The following is an 18,712-nucleotide window of genomic DNA, read 5'->3' as shown; positions in this document are numbered from 1 at the left end:
CACAATAAATGGTAGTCACTTATTAATACAAGTCACAGTATGCTTTTTAAAGCAATAACTCTTAGAAGTAGATGCTTACGTGGCTTGGAACTGGTCCTAGGTAAAACCATAAACTAGGCCAAGCTTGTCTTTTAGGCTTCTTGCTTACCTTTTCAGCACTACCTCCAAAACCCACATGTAAAACTGTCCCAGAAAAACTGACAAAAGGGTGAAAGACAATATTTGAGCCTACAGCAAATGAGTTGAAAAGATACATCATCAAGAGTCAAACACCCCATAAAGCTTTTAAAGACAGGTTTATTTATATATAAGTGCATGAAATTGAATACAGAAACTTTATTAAAATACTGTATATTACAAATCTTTAATCCAATAAATTCTGTGTAATGTTTGAGTGCTGGGTTCACTTTTAACAGGTGTTTTGTGTGTATCAGTGAAGAGTTCACCCTGTATATTACAAAGAAGAGAGACACATAGGGACCTCAGAAACAGTCCTGTGATTAGACAGCGGATGATGTTCACTGTGCATCTTTTCTGGAAAGCAATGAATTGGAACCTAGATCTTATCTTTGCGGACCAACTTTCTATAACCAAAAGTAACTTGCGTATGTTTATTGCCGCCCTTTGAAGAAAATGAGTGGTGAAAAATAATTTAAAATAAAGATCAACATCTCTAAGGCTAACCTGATGCTTACCACAATTAAAATAATTAAAATTCACTGCAAAAATTGTGTTCTCCAGGAAATTATGCTATATACACAATGAGATTTGTACATGAATTGGGAAATTAAAAAATTGCTTATATAAAATTAAAAATCAATAGTATATACAATATTTACAGCTTGTTAGGTATTATACATAAACATAGTTTTTTAAATAACCCTTCCAAATTAAATTGTATTATGTAAACATGCAGCACACATACCCATACAGTGTAGTTTAAAGTCTTAACAGAGGGAGGATGTGTTCACATGACGCAGGGTGCTTCATCACAGACGCCTCGGCTGCGCGTTACCCCTCCATGTTTGTTCTTCCTGTCTTTAAGCTTCACAGTACGTTAAATATTTCTATAGTAAAAATAAATCCCTGATGGTAAACATATTCCTAAAGGTTACATAAAGTGTCTGCCCTTGGACTACAATATAAAACTAACACTGTTCACACTAGAATCTCTAGTTTACAACAAAACTAAATTTTAAAATCTCACATTTAATTATCTCAACTACGTTTTTCCCCATTTCAAACTTACTTGGAAAAAGAAAAAATAGAGACAAATGCCACATTATAAAAATGCAATGGAAGTAGTTGTCATCTGTCATAGTCAATGGTGAAATAACTGATATTTATATTTATTAAACCATAAGGAGTTAATTCAATTACACTGACCCTAACTCTGAATCCCCAGTAACAGGTGAACTGATCCTGTATCTCCCTAAATTCACTTTGCAAAAGGATCTTAACTTCCAAGGCACTAAGGCATCATTTAGCTTTCGAAAACGGTACTGTGGTTCACTAAATGATTCATCAGTGGTCTGAGAGTTAACACAGCTTGAAAGTGAGTTTTAATACCTATTAGGTAAACTATATTTTTGCTATTTAAATAGAGGCATTTTAGTTGGTTAACTTTAAAAGAAAGTTGATCCCCTCATCCTAGAATGACTAGAGTCAGGGGTTAATACTTTATGTTAGAATCATATGAATTTTACCAAGTTATATGACCTAAACGAAAAATACTGTGGAATTTTATACTGATCATCTAAATGGGTAGGGCTCATGTAAGTATGTGTGTGTGTGTGTGCACACGTGCATGTGTGTTGGGGAGAGGGCCAGAGTTTAAAAAAATTCCTCCATTGTAAATGCATCCAGTATCACAAATACTAAAAAAGTGTTAACAATTATTACCTCACCCAGCACTGAAAGTAAATCATTTCTACTACTCAAACAAGTGCCTCTATCTTGCTTCTGTGGAGAAAACTTTAAAATGTTCCTTCCCAAAGATAATTAGTGATGATGTAAAAATAATTTAAAAACAAAGGAAAGATTTCATCATCAGTAGTACTATAGATTTAATGTTCATTTATACAGGGCTCTAAAAAAGTGATGATTTTTAGAAATTAGCAATATAAAATATATTTAGGAGAAAAAGTGTTGCAGTTATGGAGATTATGCATTATAGTTCCTATATATTTATGTTACACTGCTTTCCAATTTCAGTGACATACCTAAATACATCCCCCAAAAGGGGGCAGTCACGTCACCACTGAGGGGAGAGCTACATTATACGGGTGCAGTACACAATGTAAAAAATATGCAAGCGCTTCATGCTCTCTTGACTTGCCTATAGTATTTACTTTTCAGTAAGATTATAGCTGCATAACCATAAGGTGTTGAGAACATTCTCTTCTAAACCAGCACTTCTGATTCTATCAACAAACTGTACATATGTTTCAACTATAACATATGACATCTGTATGGAAGGGAGAAGGAGATTTTTCAAGAAACTGCTAAATAGTTCTCAAAATCAAGAAAGGGCTATTACAGAAATTCAACAAATGTGCAATGAATGTGAAAGTGAGTCCCTAACTCACGGGATGAGATGGTTACGGTTCATAGCTCAGTTCACTCAGAAATTTGGGTGTTTCCACTAATTTAATAAAGTCGTAACTGGTACATCTCCACATTTACAGAAAGTACTGTATATATTAAGCATCACTTCCCCCAAACAAATTCACAAATACATTTTTAGATAACTCCTTCAGTAGCCTCCTCAGAAACATCGTATGGCCCACACTGAAGAGATTCTCCAGTTAGCAGAGCAAACCTACCACCACACACACACCAATGTAGTACGGTTCCAAATGCTCTGTGTAAGTTGAGTCTCACACATACAGAAACACAGCATTTTGTACACACGCAGTCCACAGCCTCACACAGCGTGGTCCACAGTCCTCACAGAAGGGGCAGGCGGTGCTCACACAATGTGGGAACTTCATCACATACGCCTCACCCCTCCAACATTTCCTCCTGCCTTTAAACTTCCCTCTGCTACAAAATGCTACCACATCTTTGAAAAACTTTATCATCTTTAACTAAATAATGTCCTTTTTATCCTGGAGAGTGTCCTTTCAAGACTTTATAAAAAGGACTGGAACTGAAGGGAAATTCTGAGACCGTTCAACTACTAGTCAACTTTAACCACTAAAATTCTCATCCCTGATTATGAGAAAAAAACAGCAATTTGCCCAGGCACCCACGAAGTGTTGCCAAACTTCTCTGCACTGGAATTTCTTCAGTAACTTTCCACACTCTTCACATCTTACAAACAAGTAATAAGTCTTTGAAGAGATTCTGATCAAGACTTGATGAGAGAAAAATCTGTTAACGGCTCCCAGAGTGTAGTAGTTTAAGACTACTTCAGAAAGTACTCTTAGCATCTTGTTGCTTCCTGAATTATAAAATGGACATAAATTAAAAATAACAGTATTACCTTTTAAGTTAACAAGCAAACAAACTACAACGAGGGCTTATGCATCTTTGGCCGATGGAAGGAAGGACTTGGTAGATAGTGAAGCCAAGTGCTGTTTTCCTACAGAATTGGCACTACACCACGAAACTCAATTCCCAGGGTGGAGGAAGAAGGTGGACCTACGGGGGAGACACTTGCCCATCCCTAAAACAAGGATGGTAAGTCACGTGTAGCAGAGACTCAATGAATGTTGGCTGACTCTACTAGAAGGAAGCAGGACAAGGTAAAGGGGTGAATACTGGCCGCCTTTACCCCTTTCCCATTTTAGTACTGGTAAATGCACTCCTAATTTAATCCTGCTTGCCCAGGCCATTTCCACACCACCAACTCCCAAAAGTGCTCTTAGATAAATATCTGCTGATTTTAAAAATAAAGATGTGGAGGTAAAGAAAGCAATATTATACGAAAAATTTTTTAGTTTCCTTCTTAAAATATATGTAGGGGAAATGTGGAAATGGAAGAAAACAGACGAGTTTTGCAAAACAATATATTCAACTGGTAATGCAAAATGTGATTAAAAAATTCTAATAACTATCTATTGATCATTTACTGTCAAGTGTGCACTGCTTTGCCATTCATAAACAAGAAGTCGACAAGTGACAAGGCCTGGATTCAAATCTATGTCACTGGCTTAGATTCTAGTATTCTCTTCAGTATGTCACAGCAATGATATCTCAGTTACTGAAATTCCACTTGATGGATAAACTGGGAAAATCAGAATTTGAGGGAAAAAACAGGACTTAAACTCTCAACTAGAATCAGGAAGCAAAATGTCGTCCCAAACTTTTAAGGATTTAGATCATCTTGCTAGCTCCTGGTGGACAAGGGAGGAATCCCCTCGTGGTCATCCTTGTACTTTCTATAGAAAACACTCGGCACAGCACTCTATACACAGTGGATCCACCAAAAACGTTTACGAAACTAAGCTGGTTGGCATTTAAGTGTCAGCCTGGGCACGTGAACATGGCAGCCCCACTCTCCTCATCTTCGTTAGAGGTTCTCTAAAGACTCTGTCCAACAACATTGTTTGATTTAAAATTATTCCTGTTCCTTACATCACAAACACATGATCTAGAGGGCAGCTTATTTCTTTATTTCTCACTTAAAGCACAAACAAAACCCTTACACTTTTTTGGGCAGTGGAAATGTATGCTGCAAATACTAAGAAAGTACACTGGGTAACCCACTCTAACACTGTTCAGTAAACAGTAAGATCTACAAGGAGGATAATCAAGCTGCAAACACGGACACAGCCACCATTTAGGCCTTCCTGTACTCTAGGCAACAGACAGACGCATGCCCTGGGGCTGACTGCTTGCACCTCCTTCATTTAAAGACTGCACGCATATCTGTAGCTTACACGATGCCCCCCGACTAACGGTGATCATTAACGGTGACATTTCTAACCAGTATGTTAAATAATCATTAGTCAGGGGATATAGCAGTCTCTTCTTTGGGGAATTGATGTTACTGTCAGCAATACTTTATTAAACATTATTTTAAATAAAGGAGTGTAAACTGCAGAAGATTTCCCCCTCGCTTCCTGCATTTATCACGAAGAAAATCTGCTGCTAACTCACATACAAATTTTAAGAAGATGTAACCCAAATATATCAATAAGGGCTTTTGTCATATCACAAACAGCACTATTAAAACAAAAAAATTTCCCCAAATTCAAAAATCTCAAACATCCTCAAACCTAATTAAAAGGTCATTCAACTCAACAAATATACCAAATTATCCACTAGAATATGAAAGTGTTCATTGAACAAAAGCTTTCCAGTTAGACTGTATTCATATATAGCAGCTTTATATATATGTATATAATGATATATATGTGTGTGTAGATATATATCATTAAACCTTTCTTGTATCTATAGGAAAACCATTAACTTTTTAAAAATCTCAGCACAGAAATAGCTATTAAGACAATTTCATCAATTCACACTATTCAACTGCATTTCAAAACATCCTAAGAGTGACAGCTGCACAAAATCCCAATGGAAATAACTAAAAACAACAAAAAAACCAAAAATTTCCCCAAAAGTTAAAAATACACACACACATATACACACACACAATTCGTAACATAAAGCAACTTGATAATGAGATAATTGCAGGAGACTCTACAAACTAACTATTAACCATCCAATTATACTTCCATTCTAGAGTAGAAACAGGAGTTTAAGTCTCTTTGGCCCATGCGTTCACACATTTAATGTGTCTAAGCTATTTTCTGGTTAATTGTGGATTCTGAACCATGTGCTCCATATTACCTTACCATGATAACTTTCTTAAATCATAAAATAACCATATGTTAAAACAAATATTCACTTTGTGGGTCTGAAACAATTTCAACATGTTATTGAATTCCTCTCAAAGAATATGAACACTTTAAATTATTGACAGAAAAGCCACAGTAAAGGAAGAGCACAATTCAAGTCTAACATAAAAAGAGAGATCAAACTGACCTGGAAAACTGATGCCTAAATTTAATTTGAGAAAATACCAGGAATACAAAGAACACATGGAAAATAATTTCAGGCTTGTACATAATAAAAAGAATCAATTTGAAGAATTACTTCAGAGATCTCTAAGAATGCAGAGTTGCTTATTGGGTTTTTTAAAACAAATTTCCAAGCCACAGCATTAGCAAACCCCCCAAAACTGGATTCCCCACTGGGAAAAGGATCGCCCTAGCTCCTCACTGTGAAGTTGTTGATATATTCTGCTTTTTGGTGGAGAAAAAGTGGCGTGGGTAGCAAAGGACTTAAATTTAAATGGAACCTAATAAAATCTGCATTTACCATGTCAGGTTATAAAACAGCGAGGCTAGACTGTGCAGATTATTTTTGGAATTGTCCTTAACTTCCTATTCTCTACAGGGGCTCTTCAGTTGAGTTAGCCCACTTATAATTGTACCTGGTATTAGAAAAATCTCAGAGGACAAATTCCACCAGTTCTGTTTCCCTCACTTCCTATACTGTTAAAAACAATTATATATCACCAAAACCTCTCCAAATGTTTTATACTAAGTAATTTTTCACTTCTAACAAATGTCATCACAGATTCTAGTAAACTTAAATGAGAACATAAATCAAGGACTGGGCAACTGAAATGAATCACCCAAATATATGTTCAGTACTGTCTTGATATGCTGAGGTGAATTCCAAATTTTAAAATTATTTATTAAATTCCTCCATTTTTACTCAGCGAAATTATATTACCACATATCCAAAGTGAGACAGTTTATTACTCTTCCTATATAACTTACTTGTCACTTATCTACAAATGAGGCTTTTTCTTTCCACAGCCTAATTTAGGCCACTCTTTAAATATAGTTAATACTCCAGAATGAAAGACTGTTTACATTTTGTCAAAAATCAAGACATATGTAACAAGTAATATAATCCCACTGAGATACTAGGTATAAAGATGTTTTCTCCATGAAATACATGGTCAAAACTTTCTTTAGAAGGGTCAAGGAATGCAACATGCATTTCAGACTTCTTTTCTTAAAAAATTTACAACAAAATTTTCAAATTATATTTTTATGACACAAACTACAATCGATGTGCGTGACTCAAAGTTTTTGAATTCTTATCAACAGAACATTGATGTATAAGGGAAACTATTAAGAGTGTTATTTAAGTGAGTGAAAAGGATGCACCCTATAGATCTACTCTGAGTCCTTAAAAAGACTTTAGTTTTCCATTAAGTATTATTTTCCATATAAATTAAATGAGAATAATGCCTAAACATACGAAAGCCCTAAATCCCAGAAACATTCAACATCAAAAATCAAATAATTTATCTCATATTAAATGTCTTCAGCACTCAGACAGGATTTAGCATCACGATACAAACATCTCACTAGGTTACCTGAATTCCTGTCAAACGTTCACAGCACTCATCTACGTCTACACTGGCAAATTGTCACATGACCAATGTTAAAAAAAGAAAAGTTTGGCACATATATCATTTCCTCAAAACATCCCTGCAACTTAATACAACACTGTTGAGAACGAAGATTCAACACCAACGTTAACCTGATCGGCAGCGAGCAAGGTGCTGTTCCCGCAGCTTCCCACCGTGCGGCGCGCCTGGCCGGACGAGGCACGTAAGGTGCAGGGCGGTAGTGCGAGCTCTCGACACCAGAGGGCGGTCTCCCCACACGGCGCAAGGCCTCATGTTCTGACCTGCTCCTTCCACGTTCCTGCACAACCTCAATCCCACGTGTTAACGATGCCATTTTCAGAGATTCTGTACATCCGTTTCCTTCTGTGAAGTAAGCCGTTCCCACAGAAACCTCAGAGTGTGGCGAGGATCCTTGAGAAGGAGATGATTAACGTCAGTACAGTCTGTCCGACGCCCCAGACCAGCGCTTCCAGGGGGGCCATGTTCTTCCCCGCCACTCGGTAAATCCCCGCCACCGCCGCGCCTGCGGGAGAAACACACCAGGGCCTTCATTCCGTGACACCGCGTGACTGCGACTTGAGAGCTCATTTTATCAAAACAGAGGAAGTCATCCACCATTCTCATTTTATAAATTTTCAATAAAAGAGTTACCATTTGATTGGTAAAAGTTACACTTACCCACACCACACTTACCCACTTAACTGAAAAACAGACTTGTCTATTCAACCGCAAAATACATATTTATAGTACATGCTGCTTTCCTAACACCGAATAGGTTCACAAAAAATGAGTAATTCATTATTGTAAACTCTCACCTGGGCAATGAATTGGCCAGACCTCATCAGCATTTTTATAAATTTACAACACAATATACTGATAATTATAAATGGTAACACAGAAAACTACTCAATTTAATGTAATTTCTAAATTATTCAAGACAATTTTAATATTAAAGGAATCTTTCTTTCAGTAAAATGAATTAATTCTTGTGTCATATAAAATAGAATATTTAACGAATTAATTTCACAATCTACCATATAAAATAGTTTATTAAGCTTTTTAATAGAGCATACAGCTGTAAAGTTATTTGGAGACTAGTATCTCGACATCTAATAAAAGCGAAAGATAACCTTGCCATCTGTTTTAAGAAAAATTTCTTAGAAAATGCACACTTCCAAGAATGACTGACTCTCAGAGTTACAAGGAGCCTCAGAGACCGCCTGATTCAACTTCATCTTATTAACAGAGTATACATGACGATGTGGTATCTAAGGGACTGATTTTAAAAGAATGTTCAGAAATCATAAAGGAGGACATATTTAAGTTATAATAGGTCATCTCACAGACTGAGATGGCCTTAAAACTATTTCTCTAGAAAAAACTGTCCACATGTCCTAGAATGTTCAAACAAAAAGAACAGAAATAAATTACTCGAACACAATGAACTGACAGTTATTTGAGATAGAAATCTATTCATAAAAATTAGCTAAGAATTAACTCACTTATTTAAGTAGTCCACTTAAAAATCTCCCAAATAAAAATTATTGTATTCCTCTGTAAGAGATACACATGGGAAAAGTAAATTATTCACTAAGCTAAGGGCCTTCATATACATATTTTTTAAGAAGGAAATTAAAATGTATAGTATATTTATAGCATACTATGTATCTTGGTAGGAATTTTACAAATGTCTTATTTAAATATCATACCGTAACCCCTGAGTATTATTACCTAATTTAAAAATGAAAAAGCAGAGGTTCAGAGAGATTCAATCACCAGCCCAAGGAAATACAGTAAGCACAAGAGCTGGAATTTCATTCCAGATTAGTCTAGCTATAAGTCACAAAATCATTCTACCATTTCATATCTATTCTAAGGGAAAAACAGGACAAGGAATACCAGAAAACAATAAAGTAACTGGTAACCATCTCAATATTAAATAAAACCCCTAGTGGCACCAACATTTCCTCAATCTAGTAATAAACTTCACTAGTATAATCAGTCATATTCTCAAATTTCAGAATTGGATGACATTCTTAAAAAACTTTAAAGATCTTATGCCTTCTTTGTTATCAGAATTATGTTAAAATAAATATGAGGAAATACTGTTTTTATTTGGATTTACCCTAAATTTCCATGACTATCTTCAATTTTAAAAACCACAATTTGGCCTCCATGTCTCCAGGCCTAAGTTTTCAAAAATGATCCCGGAAGTGAAAATCTAAGCAATTATTAGCTCAGGCTGCTGGGAAATGGCAAGTAAATCTGTCAATTCAAACCTCTCATGCTCATATAAGATTAAGAGGGTGGGTTCTGGTGCCAGACTCATGGAGTAAAAGCCAAGCTCTACTACTGAGCAGCTGTGTTACACTGAGCAATTACTTAACCCCTCGTGCCTTATTTCCTCGACTATAAAGGAGTAGGTGTGAAGATTAAGAGCTAATACTTGGAAAGTGCTTAGAATACTGTCCGGTCCTAGCATGTACTCCAGATTTTGGTTAGTAGTGGTCATAGAAGTAAAGGATAAAGGCATTTCCAATCAGTGATTCGCCATTCAATGAGAGGTGTTGGAACAACTGCCAGCCATTTGGAAGAAACAAATTTAGGTCCCTACATCACACCACTCCCCAAAATAAACCTCAGATGGATTAAAGAACTAAATGTTAAAAACAAAACTATATAAACATAAACTTTAAAATACAAAAAAAAATGTGTTTATGAACTTAGGAAAAGAGGTTTGCTTAAGATCACTGAAAAAAAAGAGCAAAAGCCATACAGGCTTACTACAGGGACAGACCAGAAAAATATCTGACGTATTAGAACAAACTGATGATTGGTATCCAGAACAGGGGCAAACACACGTACATGCACAAAAACACGTACAATAACCAATGTGGTCTTCTGTGTAACAGCAAAAGATCAAAAGCAGAAGCAAAACACCCAAAGCCCATCAGTCAGTAACGGCCAAACCATACCAAGTCCATAACATGGAACCCACACAATTTCAAAAGAAAAACACAGAGCTATAGGAACTGACATGGAAAGAATGTAAGACATATCATTTATGCAACAAAGAAAAGAAAGAAAACATAAAAGAACATACACTCTCTACTAGTTCATACATTCATATGGCTGTGTGTAAGGATGTAAGCGTGTATATATGAAAGTATGAATGAACGTAAGGCAGAAACAAAACTCTGGGGATACATACCAAACTAAAAAATAGGGATGACATTTAAGAAGAGCACTAGTTTGGAAATGCTAGTCAAGAGACTTTGCCTTATCCACGTTTGCTTTTATTGAAGTGTAACTGATGTACGATATCCTATTAGTTTCAGGCATACATCATAGTGGTTCTGTATTTACATACACTACAAAATGATTAACACAGTAAGTCTAGTTACCATCTGTCACCACACAAAGTCATTACAGTATTATTGCCCATATTCCCTAGGCTGTACATTACATTCCATGACTTATTTATTTTATAACTAGAAGTCTGTATCTCTAATCCCCTCACCTATTTCACCTGTGCCCACAACGCCTCCCCATCTCTGGTAACCACCAGCTTGTTGTCCGTATCTATGATGCTGTTTCTGTTTTGTTAGTTTGTTTTTTAGATTCCACATATAAGTGAAGTCTTATGGCATTTGTCTTTCTCTGTCTGACTTATTTCACTTAGCATAATACCTCCTAGTTCCCTTCATGTTGTTACAAATGGCAAAATTTCATTCTTTTCTGTGGCTCAGAAAAATTCCATTGTACACATATACCACATCTTCTTTATCTATTTATCTATCAACGGACACTTACGTTGCTTCCATGTCTTTCCCATTGTAAATAATTCGGCAATGAACATAGGGGTGCACATATCTTGTCGAATTAGCATTTTCACTTTCTTCGAATAAATATCCAGAAGTGGAACTGCTGGATCACATAGTTTTATTGTTAATTTTCTGAGGAATCCCCTTACTGTTTTCCACAGCAGCTGTACCAATGTACATCCCAACCAATAGTGCACGAGCTTCCTTTTCCTCCACGTCCTTGCCAACACTTGCTATTTTTTGTCTTTTTGCTAATAGCTATTCTGACAGGTGTAAGGTGATATCTCATAGTGGTTTTGATTTACATTTCCCTGATGATTAGTGATGTTGAGCACCTTTTCATGGCCTGGTGGCCATCTCTATGTCTTCTTTGGAAAAATGTCTATTCAGATCTTCTGTCCATTTTTTAATTGGGTTGTTTGGCTTTTTGATATTAAGTTGTGTAAGTTCTCTGTATATTTTGGATATTAAGCCCTTATCGAATGTATGATTTACAAATATCTTCTCCCATTCTGTAGGATGACTTTTTGTTTTGTTGATGGTTTCCTTCACTGTGCAAAAGCTTTTTGGTTTGATATAATCCCACTTGTTTATTTTTGCTTTTGTAGCCTCTGCTTGAGGAAACTGGTCCCAAAAAATATTGCTGAGAGCGATATCAAAGAGCTGACAGGCTTCCACAGGAGTGCCGGTGACGCTACCTGTCGCTCACTCTACTCTAACCGGGAAACAGCGGAGGACAAGAGCCTGAACTATACCTGCCTCTATTTCCCACAGACTCACATCCAACTTTTGCTTACAACAACAAAAAAAAGCTGGGAAAATTTTACTAATCCTTTTCAAAAAAAATTTAATATAAAATTATAGCAAAAAAAAAAAAAAAAGGAACCGGAACATTAGCAACACAGCTGGAACAATCTGCAGCAACAGGAGTGATTTAATTTAGTTGACTTTCTGTGGTTGTTGGCTGTTCGCTAGTCTCCTGGTGGTGCACAATTTCCAGAAGGCACAGAGAAGCTGCCAGAGGTTTGGTTCTCCAGGCAGCTACCCACGCAAACCAAGGATCTGGGGGGTCTCCGCACCATCCCAAGATCCGAGTGGGACACACTTTTGAAGGATGTACAACGTTCAATTGCAAGTGTGACAAAAGCTGACAAGCAGGAAGCTTATGTGCTCAGTGAGTAGTGTGTTTGTCTCCAAGAGATGTTTCCTTCTGAAGACACGCGGTACCACCTCTGCTGAAAGCACTGGTTCCTCTGTTGAAACTTGCTAGGGATTACAGCAGGTTTGACTCCATTCCAAGCTTCTATTACTCTCCTAAGAATTTCATGAAGCCTTCTCGCCAACCAGAACTTCTCACCAAGCCTTCTGCCCACACTAGAATTTCCAGGAAGAAGGGGAGATTCTTAATGCAATTTTCCCAAATGGAGCAGCACACTGTGTGGGACGTAGGAATTCTGACTGTTGGTACTTGTATTCTTTGGATTTCCCGGAGTTGGGTAGTCACTCAGCCAGATCAAACCCCAGAAATTCTGATGAGCAAGCTTGACCCAGCAGTTATGGACCATTCTACATGAAAAATGGTGTTACTACAAAGGATGTCACTCGTGAGAGTGGAATCTGTGACCCGATACCAGATTCTGTCATTGATGCCACACTGTGGCATGATGTCCAATCCTTGTGGGTATTCGATGAATGGAATGAAATCGGATGGAACTTACTGTACTATTCATGTCACTCCAGAACCAGAATTTTCTTTTGTTAGCTTTGAAACAAACTGAAGTCAGACCTCCTACAATGACCTGATCAGGAAATTTGTGGAAGTCTTCAAGCCAGGAAAATTTGTGACCACCCTGTTTGTAAATCAGAGTTTTAAATGTCGCAGAGTACTTTCTTCACCCCAGAAGATTGAAGGTTTAAAATGTCTTGACTGCCAAAGTGCTATGTTCAATGATTATAATTTTGTTTTTACCAGTTTTGCCAAGAAGCAGCAACAACAGCAGAGTCGATGAAGAAAAAATACAAAAAGAGAACATACAGAGAAGAAGGTGGTGGCTGCTTTTGAGATATTGATACCAGGGGCCATGCTTTCCATAACCATCACCTTGTAGTTGCAGAAAGCACTAGCTGTAATGATAATCATTTTGAATTGCATGCATCATTATATCAAGGAGCTAGATATCTTGCATGAATGCTCTCTTCTGTGTTTAAGTATCTTATCCCACTCTTGCTGTGAAATTGAAGTGCATGTAGAAAAAACCTTTTATTACATGAAACTTTACAACCCTTGTGAAAGCAATTCAGTTTGGTTTATGCACAGTGTAATATTTCTCCAGATATCATCCAAAATCCCCGACAAGGCTTCCATCCTCATCAGCTGTTGGCCTCAGCCTAACCATCCAGGACTGTCCTATTGGATTCCTGCCAGGATTTTAGATCTAGTCACCTCCACTTTCTAGAACGTATTCTTCACTAATGTTATTGAAACCAATTTCTATTTCAAACAGATGTTGTTTTGCAACAGCATTTAAGTTTTTCTTCCACGAGTCAAGCCCTCTTAAGAAAATGATTGCAGTTATCCATTTTGTGTATGACTATTTTAACATTATTGCTTCCTGCACTTGTATTCCTTTAATTGATTTCATTCCTCATCATGGTGTCTCCCCTCCCAGCCCCTGCCCCCAATAAAGCAATACACTGTTAAAAAAAAAAAAAAAGCTGACTGCCTACGTTTTATTCTAAGAGTTTTATGGTTTCAGGTCTTACATTTTTTAATCCATTTTGAATTTATTTTTCCTTATGGCATAAGACAGTGGTCCAGTTTCATTCTTGTGCATGTAACTGTCCAATTTTCCCAACACCATTTATTGAAGAGACTGTCTTTTCTCCATTGTGTATTCTTGCCTCTTTCGTTATAGACTAATTGACCATATATGCATGGGTTTATTTCTGGGCTCTCTATTCTACTGAATTGATCTATGTGTCTATTTTCATGCCAGCACCATACTGTTTTGATTACTACAGCTTTGTAATATAGTAATATATTTCCATATGTATATATGGAATATAGTTTACAAAGGGAGAAATCAGGAAGCATGATGCCTCCAGCTTTGCTCTTCTTTTTCAGGATTGCTTTGGCTATTCGGGGCCTTTTGTGGTTCCATTCTAATTTTACAAGCCAGCCCTGGTGGTCTAGTGGTTAAGATTTGGCTCTCTCACCACTGTGGCCTGGGTTCCTTTCCCAGTCAGGGAACCACCTGTCTGTTGGTTGCGACACTGTGGCAGCTACGTGTTGCTGTGATGCTGAAAGCCATGCCACCAGTATTTCAAATTCCAGCAGGGTCACCCATGGTGGACAGGTTTCAGCAGAGCTTCCAGACTAAGACAGACTAGGAAGAAAGACCTGGCCACCCACTTCAGAACAAGTTGGCCATGAAAACCTTATGAATAGCAGCGGAGCCTTGTCTGATACGGTGCTGGAGGGTGAGAGGATGGTGCAAAAAGACCGGGCAGGGTTCCGCTCTGCTGTCCACATGGTGCTAGGAGTTGGAACTGATTTGATGCACTAACAAGAAACAAATTTTAGGACTCTTTGTTCTAGTTCTGTGAGAAATGCCATTGGTACTTTGAGGAGATTGCACTGAATATATATAATGTTTTAAGTTTTACGTGGAGAATACATAGTCATATATTACTTGTGTTAACTAAAATTAACTTAAAAAATCTAACAGTTTCCACACAAACTTGCCTAAACTTACCTACAATTCCAAGAAACTTTCATTTTTAAAGGCCAGAATATCAATCCATCCTATTTTTCAAACAAAAATATTTGTATGCAGTGACAAAGTTAACTAAACTCTTAACTTAAAAAAGCAGGGAATAGGGGCCAGCCCAGTGGCGTAGTGGTTAAGTTTGCATGCTCCACTTCGGCAGCCCAGAGTTTGCAGGCCCAGATCCCAGGCATGGACCTAGCACTGCTCATCAAGCCATGCTGTGGCGACATCCCACGTAAAATAGAGGAAGATTTGCACAGATGTTAGCTCAGGGCCACTCTTTCTTACACACACACACACACAAAGCAGGGAATAAATATACTTTAAGCCAGGTAGCAAATATTTATGGAAAAAGAAAAACTGCGTACATGTTAAATGTCAAACGTCTTCTATGTGACTAAAAGACATGGTGCTTACATTTATTATTTTTGTTCCTTTGAACTTTCCGAGTTGGGGCTTAAATACTTTTGGTTCAAGGTGGAAAACCCAGGAAATAAGTGTTTGGGACATCTCCCGTATGGGTTTAGAATTTAACTGGAGGTCAGGGGCCATGGAAAAGCACCCTAGGAGACAGAGCGAGAAGGGAATAAGAGAAGAGTTCTGAGGAACAGAAGACTGAGCACTGAAAACATTTCTACTTCACTGTCACCTTCTTTCCCAAATGAGCTGACTCCTTTCTTTACGTTTAGCTGCTCCGGTGAGCATACAATGGATTTCACTTTGGAAGACCCGATGTTTGAGGAAAAATAAACCATCAAAACTACTAAATAACCCACTTTTCTTTATAATCTTTCACAGAACAGAGGACAAGACCTTCAAGTGTAGCCTATAATGATGAGGGGAGAAAAACTAATAAACAGAAAAAACAAAACACAGTAAAACTCCAGAGTTTCCAGGATCAAGGGAGACATTTAATAGTGTTATACAGGAAATAAAACGAACTGCCATTTACGTCCCGGGAGATAGTCTGTTAGGACTCAATTTGTAACTTACAAGTTCCCTTCAAAAGAAGTAGATTTATAAAAGTTCTCACCACACTGTATCATTTCACAACCCAGAAGCACTAGTCAGAAAGACTGTTCCAATGGAACTCTTAATCTAAAACATCTGAAAGAAAAACATTCTGTGTGCCTACTAAATGATTCTGAAACACTACTAAATATTAAAAGAGTATTTATAAAAATATATGTAGATTATAACAATAACAAATTCCCAAGTACTCAACTGAAGGAAAGAACATTATTATTTCCTTTGAAGTTCATGGCCCCTCTTCAATCACGTCCCATTCCCTCCCTGAATCTGGTTTTTATCATTCCTTTGCTTTTCTTCAGCTTTCCTACCTGCTTTTATTCCTAAAAATATATCTTATTTAGCTTTTAAATAAATAAACTTTATATAGATACTGCATGTATTCTAGAATTTTGGGCTCAATATTCTATGTCTGAAAGATATTCATGTTGTTGTATGTAGCTACAATTCATGCATTTTCCCTGTTGTATAGAATTCCAAGTATGAATATACCACAACTTATTTTTCCCCTCTACTGCCAATGACATTTCTTTGTTTCCAATCCTTAACAATGACAAACACCACTTCTGTGAACAGTGTTGTGTGTGAGGGCTGGCACACACGTGCAGCCAAGTTTCTCTACAATACATGGGTAAGAATAAAATTGCTCAGCCCTATGTATGGGCATTTTCAACTTTACTAGTAATGCCAAATTGTTTTCCAATTTATTGTCCACTTACTCCATATCCTCAGAAGCAATCGATATCTTTTGTTTTTTAAAATTTTTGGCTGTCTGGCAAGTAAGAGATGTTATCTCTGTGATTAATTTGCATTTCCCTGATAATTAACATGTTTGAACTTTTCTTCATATATTAATGGCCATAAAGGCTTCTACTTCTATGAAATGCTTATCAAGTCTTTTGTCCATTTTTATATTGGATTGTCTTTTTCTTATTTGATACATAGGGTTTCTTTTTAATATAATTTGGATACAGGCATACCTTGGAGATATTGTGAGTTTGGGTCCAGATCAATGCAATAAAGCAAATCACGTGAATTTTTTAGTTTCCCAGGACATATAAAAGTTATGTTTACACTATACTATAGTTTATAGTCTACTAAGTGTACAATAGCATTATGTCCAAAAAAACAATGTACATACATTAAAGTAAAAACATTGTATTGTTAAAAGATGCTAACCATCATCTGAGCCTTCTGAGAGTCATAATCTTTTTGATGGTTGAGGGTCTTGCTTCAGTGTTGATGGCTGCTGACTGATCAGGGTGGTGGTTGCTGAAGGCTGGGGTGGCTGTGGCAGTTTCTTAAAATAAGACTATAATGAAGTTCACCTCATTGATTGACTTTCTTTCACAAATGGTTTCTCTGTAGCATGCAATGCTATTTGATAGTGTTTTACCCACACTAGAACTTCTTTCAAAATTGGAGTCAGTCCTCTCAAACTCTGCCACCACGTTATCAACAAAGTTTATGCAATGTTCTAAATCCTTTGCTGTCATTTCAACATCTTCACAGCATCTTCACCAGGAGTAGGTACCATCTCAAGAAAACACTGTGTTTGCTTTTCCATAAGAAGCAACTCCTCATCCATTAAAGTTTTATCATGAGATGGCAGCACTTCAGTCACATCTTCAGGCTCCACCTCTAATTCCAGTTCTTTTCTTATTTCCACCACATCTGCCATAACTTCCTCCACTGAGGTCTTGAAGCCATCAAAGCCTTCATCCATGAAGGTTGGAAGGAACTTCTACCAAACTCTTGTTAATATTGATATTTTGACCTCTTCCCATGAATCACGAATGTTCCTAATGGCATCTAGAATGGTGAATCCGTTCCAGAGGATGTTCAATTGACTTTGCCCAGATCCATCAGAGGAATCACTACCTATGGCAGCTATGGCCTTAGGAAATGTATTTCTTAAATAGTAAGACTTGCAAGTCAAAATGACTCCTTGATCCACAGGCTATGGAAGGGAAGCTGTGTTACCTGGCACGAAAACAACATTAATCTCGTCGTACATTTCCATCAGAGCTCTTGGGTGACCAGGTGCATTGTCTCTAAGCAGTAATATTTTGAATGGAATCTTTTTTTCTGAGTGATAGGTCTCAACAGTGGGTTTAAAATACTCAGTAAACCATGTTGCAAAGAGATGTGCTGTTATCAGGCTTTGTTGTTCCATTTATAGAGCTCTGGGAGAGTAGATTTGACATAATTCTTAAGGGCTCTGGGATTTTCAGAATGGCCAAATGAGCACTGGCTTCAACCTAAAGTCACCAGCTGCATTATTCCCTGATAAGAGAGTCAGCCTGACCTTTGAAGCTCTGAAGCCAGGCACTGACTTCTCCTCTCTACCTATAAGTGTCCCAGATGGCATCTTCCAATATAAGGCTGTTGTCTGCATTGAAAATCTCTGGTTTCGTGTAGCAACCTTCATTAATGATCTTAGCTACATCTTCTGGATAACTTGCTGCAGCTTCTTCATGAGCACTTGCTGCTTCACCTTGCACTTTTATGTTATGGAGACGGCTTGTCTCCTTAAACCTCATGAACCGACCTCTGCTAGTTTCAGACTTTTCTTGTGCAGCTTCCTCACCCTCTCAGCCTTCATAGAATTGAAGAGATTCAACACCTTGCTGGATCAGGTTTTG

At 37.3% G+C, this 18,712-nt stretch overlaps 1 protein-coding gene and 1 pseudogene across 3 annotated transcripts in view; one reads left to right on the top strand and one right to left on the bottom strand.

The window, feature by feature from the left end:
- The window catches only part of LOC106782320 (S-adenosylmethionine decarboxylase proenzyme-like), a 46,776-nt pseudogene extending 31,445 nt beyond the window's left edge, over nt 1-15,331 (top strand).
- Nucleotides 1-18,712, bottom strand: part of TMEM170B (transmembrane protein 170B) — a 70,172-nt gene that overhangs the window by 23,572 nt on the left and 27,888 nt on the right. Inside the window, exon 3 of one of the 3 annotated variants that reach the window (XM_023624460.2) lies at nt 280-7,967. The exons of 1 other annotated variant lie outside the window; for it this stretch is intronic. In XM_023624460.2, coding sequence (XP_023480228.1) covers nt 7,837-7,967 — 131 coding nt within the window. In that variant the 3' untranslated portion in view covers nt 280-7,836. Of the gene's footprint in view, nt 1-279; nt 7,991-18,712 lie in introns of those variants that run through there. One more of the 3 variants, XM_070244091.1, reaches the window with a different exon arrangement.

The sequence above is a fragment of the Equus caballus genome, chromosome 20 (assembly GCF_041296265.1).
Source record: "Equus caballus isolate H_3958 breed thoroughbred chromosome 20, TB-T2T, whole genome shotgun sequence".
Taxonomy (NCBI): domain Eukaryota; kingdom Metazoa; phylum Chordata; class Mammalia; order Perissodactyla; family Equidae; genus Equus; species Equus caballus.
Note: the sequence above shows the minus strand (reverse complement) of the source record. Positions and strands in the feature narration are given on the sequence as shown.